Genomic DNA, 12,314 nt, shown 5'->3' with positions numbered 1-12,314 from the left:
GCGAGTTAAGTCTCATGTCTTTCCGCTCGAATCTAATTCGATTCTGTAGTCACAGTTCAATGATGTGAATTAAGTAGTAGGATTTGAGTCAGAGGAGTTGTGTGTAAAAGTCCTTTGATTCAGTCATCATTAATATGAATTAAAAATTCAATCATATAGATAGCCTAAATAGTATAATTTGAAATAAAGGATGTTTGTAATTCTCAAGACTGATTTTTTTTTTTTTTTTGCCTTGAGTCCTCCAAGACCATCATTGTCCTTGGAATCTTTCATGAAAATGTTGATGATTTATTAAGTCAAATAACATATGAGACATGTAACAAGAACATTGTACATATCTGGGAAAAAATATCATGTTTTCATTATAAAACAAAGTAATAGAAACACATTATATTTTTACATTGTTAGATAATTAATTTATTCTATTATATAACGGAATAATTAAGAAAGAAAAAAGTATGACTAGATGGGACCATGTTCCATGGTCCAAAATCAGGCCCATGTACAACACTACATACTACTATTGTCCGGTATATCGGTACTAATTTGATACTGGACTACAGATGTATTTAAAACGGCACTAAACTCAATTGTTATTCAAACTGGGACATGCAGCTCAAATAATTCTTTTAAAAGCTGGCCCAAAGATGATGTGATCACCCAAATATCTGAGCTAGCCAAACGAAAATCTTGCAGAAACCTCTGCAAGTGCATCCGAATTGACCTAAACAAGGGTGACCAGATTTAAGTTTGTAAAAAAAGAGGGCACTTTGTCACAAGGGGGTAGTGTATAGCATGCTCCATAATGACCAGTTAAGTTCTTTATATGGCCACATATTTACACAAGAAAATTAATACATTTTTCAGTCCTCCTAATGTGGTTGGCCATCTTTCTCTGAAGACTCAATCTTAACCAGGAGGTGTCGATTAACTATCAAGTAGATATGAAAGTCCAAACAACTGTACAATTTTGAGCAGACCTGAATAAAAATTTACATTTTCGGATTTTCCCCAAGAATTTGGTACATCTCTGGTGTGCTTGAAGTTCACTGAATTCTTTATCACTTTTACTTCTCTCAATGAATCCCTTAATATTGGTGACCTGATGGAATCACTTTGCATCACCAATTGCCACCCCCTTTTCTGCTAGGTACCTGATACATCCCTCAACATCATTGGATTCAGATATCTCACTCAAAGTGGAGAACTCCTCCAATTCTCTAAATAACCAGGACACACCTTTGACCAAATCCATTCTTTTGCTTTTGCGGCAGCATTACAGACTCTCTCTCTACAGTGGTGGAACTTAAGGGTTTAATTTTTCCATAAAATTAATTTTTTTAATTTTTTTCCCAAAAAATTATAAAAACAAGTTGTCTACATATGTTTCTCATTTAAAAATAAAAAAAACAACCAAAAAAGGTATTGAATGAAATAGTCTTTGAGTCGTAGATACCCATTAAAAAAATGGTTATTTTTATGGTTATTATATAATCAGGCAGTACAAAGCCTTAGATATGTATGTATATATATAATCTTTGTCCATTATATTAAATATGTAGAATGTTTGAAACAAAATACCCTCATAAAAATTGACATTTGCCCTTCTTTTTCAAGATATTTATTCGAGTCTAACCCGTCTGCATTGGGCCTGCCTCTCCCACCACTCCTCAAGATCTGAAATAACTTTAGTGGAGGCATCTTCATGAAGTCTCTCACACAGTTGGCAGTGCCTTTCTGCATGATCATCCACTGTGAGCACTCTCGCACTAAACCTATTCTTCCACCAAAAATACTCTGCATATTTAGCGTCACTTCTATCCAACTCTTTTAATTGTTTTGCAAGGACTCTTGGATTTTGAACAAATTTGGCACTAGTAGTAGCATCAATGTAAGAATTCTTTGGAAGGAAGGACGCGTAGTCTCCTCCTCCTAAAACAATGGGAACGATGCTGCGATTCAATGCGTTCCAAAGTTTCTCTGTGACGTAGTCTTTACAGATAGAGTTCTCAAAGGATAAGTAGAATTTATATTCAGATTCAATTTTTTTCCAACATGAGGCTTCTTGACTCTTTGGACAAAATTGTTTTCCACATTCCCCATATATGTCCACCTGAGGAAAAACATGGATTTTTTAGTTTCAATGTATATAATAATAGTATGTAGTAGTGATGGGTACCGGTCCGAAAATCCTAGACCGCTCTGAGACCCCTCGGATTTTTAGTGGACCACACTAACTTTTTCCTACAAAGAAGTTCAGTCTGGACCGTCTTAAAAAAAAACATTCTAGATCGGCTCGAAAGAAACATGTGGTATGAATCGCTCTAACAAAAAAATCAAAGTCTCATTTATGATTTGCTCAACTGATTCAATAGATGAATTGTAGATGACGTCAATTGTGTTTCAAAGTTGTCTACATTCACCTACAATGACGTTATATGAAGTTAAATGTGTTGCATAAATCATAATAATTGTACAACTCATAAATGACCATAGAGGAGGAAAATCGGTCAATAGATTGAGACCCCAAAAATAGATCAATATATTGATAGCCACAAAAAAAAATCTATCCATGATTTGTAAAAGATTAAATATTGATATATGGGCTGAAAACGTTGCAAAGACTGAAATATCGGTCCAAAAGGATCTATAAAAGATAACTTTTGACCAAACCCGAAAAAAAATCGGGTTTGAACCGAGTCTCAACACTAGTAGAAACGTTCTGATAATTATAAAAAAGAGAGGTTATTTTCGAGAGACGAGTCTAATGGCTACTTAACGACCTCATGTCATTATATAATGAGATACTATTAATCTATCAAATTTGATTGTCACTTTATGTAAAGAAGCATTACATTAACAGTTGCTTACTAACTATTTATGCACATATGCTAGCCTAATTATACAAATTCAGGTAGTCATTGTGATAGTTCAATCATAATCTTTAAAATGAACATAGTATATATTGTGTCTACAACACCTGTGTTGCTTTAGAATCAAAAATCAAACCCCCAATGTACCCACCTTGATTCCATGTTGCCTGAGAGCATTAACCAATAGCTCTCGTCGACTTTTTGTCAAACAATTCGAGACAAACCAGGCTGCAAATTTCTTTTTTCCTCTTGTGAATCGCTTTGCATTTAATAGACCGAAATGTTCTATTGAAGGATCATCAAGTGTGAGTTGAGAGTCACTTGTTTTTGAGACTAACTTTCCATGAAGTATTGGGAAGTCCGAGTCTAGGCGATATGTCATTGACCAATTGAAGAATCCGTTCCATTCTGATGTCTCCTATAAAAATATACGTGTCCTCTGTTTTAGTTTTACAATAAGGGAACCAGGGCTTGACAGACACGCTAGCCCGTGTCTAGTAAAAACCATTCGGGCTAGTGCAAGGTAACCTATATCTAGCCCGTTTGCCGAACCTAATGCTCTACCTTAAACACCGCATATACACAGGCAATCTTGGGTTGAAGATTATAAGTATTACCTTGTGTCAACCTCCCAAACGTCGAATAGACATTGAAAAAAATATATATAAGTATAACTTTTTTTTAAAGGACAAATTCCTCAATATTTCATTTCTTGTGAAGTTTGAAAATGTTTTTTTTAAACAAAAAGAACATTTCTATGGGGCTAAACACACTGCAAATTTCAATTCCAAAGGCTAACAGATCTGTTTAACATATTATGTAAAGTGATTTCTGTCCTTCTTTCTGATTGGACAAAATGGTATCGTATTTCCCTTCGAATTGAAACCAATCAAATATCTCTGTATATCCCATATACAAAGTACATGTGTAGTTTATACGGATATTTCAATGCATTCGCTCGTATTGGATAGTGGCTAATTTTAATGTCTGCTTTTAATCCTAACTTTTAAGTAGTTATGTAAATATATTGACTATCTTACCACATATAATTTGTTACTCGGCGACTCTAAAGCATAAAATATGTATCTTTGATGAGGAGATCTCTTGGAGGGAATATCATCTTTGGACAATGTTCGATGATTAAAAAGTATAGCATCAAAATCTGAGACTGCGGGTAAAAGACTTCGATTATTCGTGACAAAACAGTTTCTTTTAGGTCGGCAATTGAATTTGATATAGGGTTCTTTTCCACAGCAGAAACCATAGTCTAAGCTTCCATAGGCGGAGTTCCAATAGAGGATGTACTTGATAGTTTCTTCTTCATTTCCCTTGGGGAATGAGCAAAAAATGTAGAATAGTAGAAGAAGTGGACATAAAACGGGTAGAATACTACTACGTCTTTTCATGTACGTGTATAACCGCATGTCTCAAAAGGAATTTCATGATGCAATTGGGATTTTGTCCAATCCCACTTCTTCTTCTTATAGATACTGCTCCAGGTATGACCGTATGAACATTACACAGCATTTCTTATTAAAATTGAGTGAGGGCGGCTGTGATTAGTTAGTGATGGGACACTTCCAAAGGCAATCCAGATGCCAATTCCTATGAGATTCTAGTAAATAATTCCCGAAGCCGATTATAAAATCCACAGCTAATCCACAGCTTTTGGGAGTATGCCCAAAGACGCAAATAACTCCATAGATACTGATGCAAGTGAGTTTAAATTCTTCTAAACGGATCAGGTGTCATGCTAGAATTTGAAATTGATACAGTTTGTCCAATTTGGGTAATTGGAACCGGATTTAATACGGAAAAACAAACAATTTTAATACCTTTATGATTTGGGAAAAGGAATCGTGGACTCCTTGCTTCCCGGATCCGAAACCCGTGGACTATTATATGTGGGGAAGCTTGAACCTACGTAACTCTGTTGAGCCCTAGTGGGCTTCTATAGTCGAGGCAGGCCGAAATAGAATATGGTTTCTTCATTGAGGCTTGTACCAGGTTCAGTGGCGGGTTAGAGGACGTGGTTGAAGATGTAGGTGGTTGGTTTGAGTGATTGATTTCACTATAGACCCTGCACTGTAAGTGCATTAGATTTGTGAATCCCTGAATTAATTCTGGGAAATAAATCCTGATATACCCTTAAATTTTCAAGATTTAAAATCCCCGCCCTATAAACTTTTTTTAATATATTTATGCTCCCAACTATTTAGTCAATATTCATATCCCTATTTTATATATGAGTGGCTATTTGTCGATTGGATATTATATACCCTAAGCAACCATTATTACCATGGTGAATTAATCAATGTAAAAGATATTAAACATAGGAATGTTACAAAAAATTTAAATTCTATTTCCCCCCCCCCCTCTTAGTAAACCTGTTTAATCATATAAATAATGGTAAAAAAGACATTATGATACGAAAATCATGTCTCTAACTTCAATATTTATCCAAATTATGATCGATATTTATCGCCTTTATTTCGTGCTGTCTATTTTATAACCTACACCAAAATCTGTGATCTAATAAAATATGATATTTCAATATAACAGCACAACTTATGGAACTTGAACATCAATTAAAGTAAATGACATTTTCAGGAATTACAAAGTACAGTATTGTGCAAAAGATGAATTGTCTCATATGAAGTTCGAGGATATGAATATCTTCCCACGCTCTCCAGAGAATAGATGATAATTATTGGAAAAAAAGAGATTAAAAATTACGACAAAGTACTTTCAAATTGCACAGTAATAAAGATTGAAGGTGCTAATGTCGGATAAAAATTTATATACTTTTCATTGACAAATTAACTTAAAACTTTACAAAATAGTATATAAATAAGTTTTACAACCTCCATTATACTTTTTGTTTGATCCATTACACTAAATGTATGATTTTAAAGCCTATTTTGAAATACCTTATTTTTCAGTGGATGATAAGATGAAATATAGCAATGAATGAAAAATAAAATTAAAGTGGATAAAAGATCGAAAACTTATCTACATTAAATATTAATGACGTCAAATTGATTTTCTCAATATACGTAATAAACATCCAGCATTTTTACGGGGACCCCCGAAACACTTCTATATTTATGCAAGATTTTCTCTCTCATTAAATCGGCATTTTGTAGCATATCTATAAAATAGATGGCGCTGATACCTTTACTACGATATAAAAACTGGTTTTAGGGAGACTCAAGCGAAGATGAGAGAATAAAAAAAATGAGGCCCGGTCATTGTTAGTAATAATGATTCATACATTTTTGGTATTTGAAAATATGTAATATTTTTTTCCGTCTCTCTATGACATGATGAACTTACATTAGGGTGAGGCTGTTGCACAACAAACCCATTTATTTTAAGAGATAAGCTTTTTTTTTTTTTTTTTTCTAGCTACTGTGTATGGATCTAATGAACATATCTGTGCAATTTTATTGTGCTACTAGGGGTAGTAACCGGCATAGCCCGGAGTTATTAGGGGTCAATGAAGATACGAACTTTGCTTTAATAATATACAAGATTAGTGCCCAACTAATCCTTGGCAGGGGCGTCCGCAGGATTATATAAATAAATAAATATATATATATGTTTTTTTCTTGGTTTTTGGAATTTAAAAAAAATTAAAAATTAAAATTTTTGGAGAAAAATTTGAAAAATTTATTTTAAAATATTAAATTTTTTGGGAAAAAAAATTGAAAAATCCACAGCCATTCCTAAAGAATTTAATATTTCATAATTTTGGGATTTTTTTTTTTAATTCCAAAAACTAAGCCCCTATCCCCCCCCAAAAAAAAAAGTATACAATCCTGCGGACGCCCCTGCCAAAGATTAAAATATTAATTTTTTTGGAAAAAAAATTCAAAAATCTTTAATCATTCACAAAAAATTTCGAAAATCAACTGCTGTTCACAAAAAAAAAAAATTTTTGTAACAAAATTTATAATGTTACATTTTTTAGAAATTTTTTTCACTAATCCACGTTTGTCCCAAGAAAATAAAATGTCAACTATTCAATTTCTAATAAAAAGAAATAATTCCTTAATTCCCTACGGACGCCTGTGCTTGGTGTTCCATTTTTGTCACTTTTTCCAAAAGAAAAAATTCATGAGCTTAGTAGTCAAATAAATAATAATGAAACAGGACAGATGTGACATTTATCACCTACAACATGAGAACTACAAAAAGATCAAGCTTGTTTGTACAAAGTTCCAAATCCCCTCCACCCTAACCAATATATACGTTGTTCACCAACTTTAAGATCCCTCTAGCAACATGAATATCCGTGTAGCTACAACGGGATGAAAATGAGTTTAGATTGATTGATATTTCATGTAGTTATACTTTTCATATCATTTGGATAAAGTTCCTAGTCTTGTCTTGGGATGAATATTGTTCAACATTTTTAAGAAGTACATATACCTATACTTAAACCTAATTGTGTATTTATCTTTATAAAGTTCTAATATTACCGTGTGTACAGGTGGATTTCTCTTCCAAGATCTCGTTTTCCCGGGGCTTACGGGGAAACCCTGCATTTAATTATTTCGTAAATGGGGTGTTCGCAAGATTATATCAGGGGGTTGGGTTTTTTTATTAATTAATTAATTAATTTAGTGAACTTCCTTTCCCACTACATTCAAACCCATATGGAACATTCGTGTGCGCCAATAAAAGACTGTGAGTAACAATGGTGATATTTTACAGAGTGATAATTATAAGTCCTTGTTGGACTCAGAGTGGAATTGAGGATCGACATCTTATGTCCTTGATAATTTTTTTCTTCTCTCCTCCCTTGGCACAGCTGGCTGTGGCCGTTCTAATGAACGTTATGACAACTAAGTAAAATCTTTTTGGGGGCTTCTGCAGAAAGTGGGCTGAAGGGTATGTAGCCCTCCCACAAATTAAGGAATTTTGCTTTTTACTATAATATTTAAAATTAGATTTTTTTTAATAAAATTAAATATAATATCTCCAATTTTGTTTTCCAAAAAAATAAATTTTTCAAATTTTGCTTTGCAGGAAAAATAATTTTTCAAATTTTCAATATTTTGTTAGTGGCTATGGACTTTTGAAATTTTTCCAAACACTAAAATTTTTAAAAATAGCTCTGGCTTTTTTAAAAAACAAAATTCCGAAAAATATAATTTTTTGTGAATGGCTGCTGATTTTTAATTTTTTTCCCTAAAAAATTTAATATATAAAGTTTTTTCCCAGAAATATAAAATTTTTGTTACCAGCTTTGAAATTTGGTCCATAAATTAAATTTTTTGTGAATAACTGTGGCTTTTTGAAATTTTTTAACAAAAAATTTATTATTTGAAAATAAATTTTTGAATTTTTTTCCAAAAATTTTCATTTTTTAATTTTATCTCAAAAATTTTCAATGTAACACCCCGGAATATAATCCTATAAGCCCTGCTCTCTTTCAATAGATTCTTTAAATTGTCAGGGTTACCATGTTGATTTTCGTTTTCTTTTTTAAAAAGATGTCCAAAATACGCACGATTTACGTCACCACCGCACCACAATTTCCCGGGATCCTCCTCAAAGACTTACCGGATAGTGGAAACCCAAGTGTTGTATAGTATGTAGAGAGGTCCTATCTAATACTTATAAATAAACATATATATACATACCTTCAGAGGTGTTGGTGAATACATATTATATATACACTTCTTATCACTGATTAAAACAACTCTCTTCATCGACTGTTAGATACTGTAGTATAGAATTCATGTACCATGTAATACTTGTCGTTATTTTTACTGCATCACGCAACCTTTCGTACGAAACGAATATGGGGAAAAGGCACAAAATTAGGACCCAGCACCACTGTCCAGTCCATTTCCTACTTGTTGGTCCTTAAAGAAGGTAAAATTGATCCCTCGTGACGTCAGTGAGGGTGTTTTTACTCTTTTAATTCTTCTGTTACATAATAAAGTACATTTTATAACTAAGTAATAATATAATATGTTCGTATTATATTGTATTATCATGGAAAATATAATATTTTTTTGCAAGATAAGTGCAATAATCTTAATACTTATTTCAGATACCTTATCTACCTTATTAAACCATCGATATTTGTATGAAAAATTGCGAGGACTGACAGCTAAGGAACGGTTTTAAGGACCAACAGCCCTAAGGAACTGTTTCAAGGACCGACAGTCCTAAGGATCGGTCCCAAGGACTGAAAGTTCTAAGGACCGATGGGATCAGTCCTAAGTTTGGGCTGGACCAAATAAATAAGGACCGGCACAACAGTAACCAGGGGCATCCAAAGGGGGAAGGAGGATCTGTAGGTCCACTCCCCCAAATCAAAGAATTTTTTGTCGAGATTCGAGCAATTTATGGAGCAGAAGAAGAATTTTCCACCCCCAAAAAAGAAATATATATACTCCTACGGACGTCCTTAGTAGCAGTTAGCCAATTTATCTTCCCTTATTATACTAGCCGTAGTATCCAGAATGATTCTGTTAACATAGTCAAATACAAGCTGTCAGATTTGGCTAAATGCAATTTTTTTGGTGGATTTTTGAATCTAAATCCTTTGAAACACGATGAATCGATCTTTTTTTATGAAAAAAAATTAGAGTTTTGCGAAAAAACAAACTTACCTTCCATAGCCCAGGAATATGGTCCAACATGAATTAAATATAGCCTTAGGTACGTAACTCAGAATTCTGAACAGCTTTTATTTTATGTTATGGATTGTATCTGTCTCCGTTTGCGTTTTTATGAGCGGACAAACATACACGTACTATAATATTATATTATAGCACGTGTATGTCTCATGATAAAAACGCATAGTCTATTTAATTTAGAAAAGGAGATAGATACAGATTTTAAACATACAGTAAATGTTGTTCATAATTTGGATTTACGTACCTGAGGCTATGTGATTCTAATCAGTCCAGATTCATTGGCATTGGAGGGCAAGTTTGCTTTTTCACTCATATGTAAGTTGATTTTTTTTTCTTCATAAGACAAGATCTATTCCCCGTGGCTCAAAGTGTTTTGTTTTTTAAGGCTTGGGTTGTAGACTAAAAAATGCACATGCTCAATTATATTTTGCATTTTCAAGAGTGTCAAAAGTAGGCGCAGGTTTGATTATATTTACATCAAATGCACACAAAACAACAACAAATGTTGTATACAAGAAGGTTGTCCAATTTACTTATTACATATTTATAGTAGATCGTTTTAGCTTAGAATTTTATCATAAACAAACAAACTAGACATAAAATCTTCTTAATCTTTCATTGGCTATCTTTAAGATAGCGTGTTCGCACGACTATTTCATTAATACAAAGTTACATTGTTATCAAACTTAAATCAAATATATTTATATTATAGCCATATATACAGACAGAAAGACATAATTGACTTTATTAATATTGATAATTGATGAAATATGTTCACTTCTTCATAAAAGCTAATTATAATTCAACCAATCAACGTTTAGAGCACTGATTAGCATAAAAGAAGCGGAAAGATACACAGCTGACAACAATATATAATATAGTATATAATTTTTGTGTATGAGAGGTAACACCTTTAATGACATCCTTTAATTTCATGGATCATAAAAGTTTAATATTGATTCTTTTATCAGACATCTTGCCTCCAGAATCAATGATTTGTGGTATCTATGTAGAAAATTAATCTTGCATTTCAATGTAAACTAGGCATGGAAGGATATCAAAATATATTCCAGTACCATATTTTACAAATGATTAAAGGTGCCCGTATCCCTCAAAGCATTTATTTTGATTTGTCACGATGGTTTTTATTCGTTTGCCAAAAGATTCATATCCTAAGAATACGATATTTAAAAAAAATCATTTAAGAACCTCTTGCTCAGTCTTCTTGTTTTTACTCTTGTTCTTAAATCCTTTGCTTGATCGAAAAAGTGGACTCGTGAGAGATAATTTTATTTGAATACAAAATATTTGAGTTATTGAATTCTGCAATTACATTCTGCTATGAGTTAGTTGAATGGTAAAAAAGATCGGAGTGATAAAAAAAAATAAAACAAAGACTGATAGGGTGGGGAAAAAGGCGATCCGTCCTATGACTGATCCAACACTAATTGTACTCTTTTTATGGAGAACATTACGAATAACAGATGCATTAATTCATTTGTCTAAGTGCGTAGTAAGTATTCCTTTGTAACAATTTGTTTCCCCCATAACCTCCTTAGTCCTTTTTATGATTGCATCATATAACAGGGCTCCAAGGTTGTTTAAAATTACCCACTAGCCCTGTTGGCTAGTGGGTAATTTTTCTAACTAGCTCTGTGAATAATTTACTAGCACAGAATACCACAAATATTGGCTCAAACAAGTAGAGGAAGGGAATACAGATACTTTTGTATTAAAATAAGTTTAAGTATCTTGAGGTCTGGGGCTTGTACTTATCAAGAATTTATCCATATCTAATTATTTAAAGACTTAAAAATACAAGCGTATTTATTGAAATACCCATAGAAACTACCTATGTACTCGGTATACGAGGTATGTTCGAAAAGTAAGATTACTTTTTAAATTTCTCCGAGTAGGTACATTTGGAAGGTTCGATTTTTTTGTGTGTATACCCTCCCCATGAACAGATAATTACTATTTCAAGTATAATATAAGTTTAGTTTGTTTGTGAAACGCATAATTGTTAGAATTTCTAGGCATGTTGGGCGATTTTTTGCTTTTGAAAAACATGGATCAAAGAATTTGTATCAAATTTTGTGTGAGAAATGAAATTAAGTGCTCCAAAACACATGAAATGTTGACAATGGAATACGATGAAACTGTTCTAAGAAAAATAATAATGTATGTTTACAAGGGGTACAAGTTCTTCCAAGATGGCAGTGACGATGGCAATGACAAGCCTCGCTCTGGACGCCAAAGATGATGAAAATGTTGAAGCAGCGAAGAAAATTATTTTTGAAAAACCTTGAATCACTATCAGAATAGTTGCTGAGGATATTCAAATATCGATTAGCTTATGCCATATTTTTTTTCCAAACATTTTGGGCATGAGATGAGTGTCAGCTCACTATGTTCTGAAACTTCTAAATTTGGCCAAAGTACAAAAATAACATTGCAATCATGCCTCAACATCCATATTAACTGGATTTGGCCCCATGTGTCTTTTTCTTGTTTCCAAAACTGAAGGGACCTATGAGAGAACAGAAATTCGCAACGATTGAGGAGATAAAGACTGCATCGCTGGAAGAGCTCAAGGCCCAAGTAACTACTTATGTGGCCGTCAACATAAAAACAAGCAAGAATGTTTTTCCTCAAAATAGAGTCTGGATTACATTTACATTCTTCGACAAACTATCGTCAATTTATATCCAAAAAATGTTGTATTACACAAGGTATGTCCAACCTGTGGCCTACATTATAGCCCACCTAATGTTTAGGTTCG

General features: G+C 33.0%; 1 protein-coding gene across 1 annotated transcript; it reads right to left on the bottom strand.

Moving 5' to 3' along the window:
- Positions 1-1,446: 1,446 nt before the first annotated feature.
- On the bottom strand, positions 1,447-5,835 carry LOC121125683 (alpha-(1,3)-fucosyltransferase C). Its single transcript, XM_040720884.2, has 4 exons — positions 4,709-5,835; positions 3,914-4,626; positions 3,025-3,291; positions 1,447-2,113 (listed from the first exon to the last, which is right to left on the bottom strand). The coding sequence occupies exons 2-4, from the start codon at positions 4,295-4,297 to the stop codon at positions 1,622-1,624; spliced, it is 1,143 nt and encodes a 380-aa protein (XP_040576818.1). The 5' UTR covers positions 4,298-4,626; positions 4,709-5,835; the 3' UTR covers positions 1,447-1,621.
- Between the last annotated feature and the right edge of the window lie 6,479 nt (positions 5,836-12,314).

Source organism: Lepeophtheirus salmonis, chromosome 10 (genome assembly GCF_016086655.4).
Source record: "Lepeophtheirus salmonis chromosome 10, UVic_Lsal_1.4, whole genome shotgun sequence".
NCBI classification, from domain to species: Eukaryota; Metazoa; Arthropoda; class Copepoda; order Siphonostomatoida; family Caligidae; genus Lepeophtheirus; species Lepeophtheirus salmonis.
This window is presented reverse-complemented; position numbering and strand designations above follow the sequence as displayed.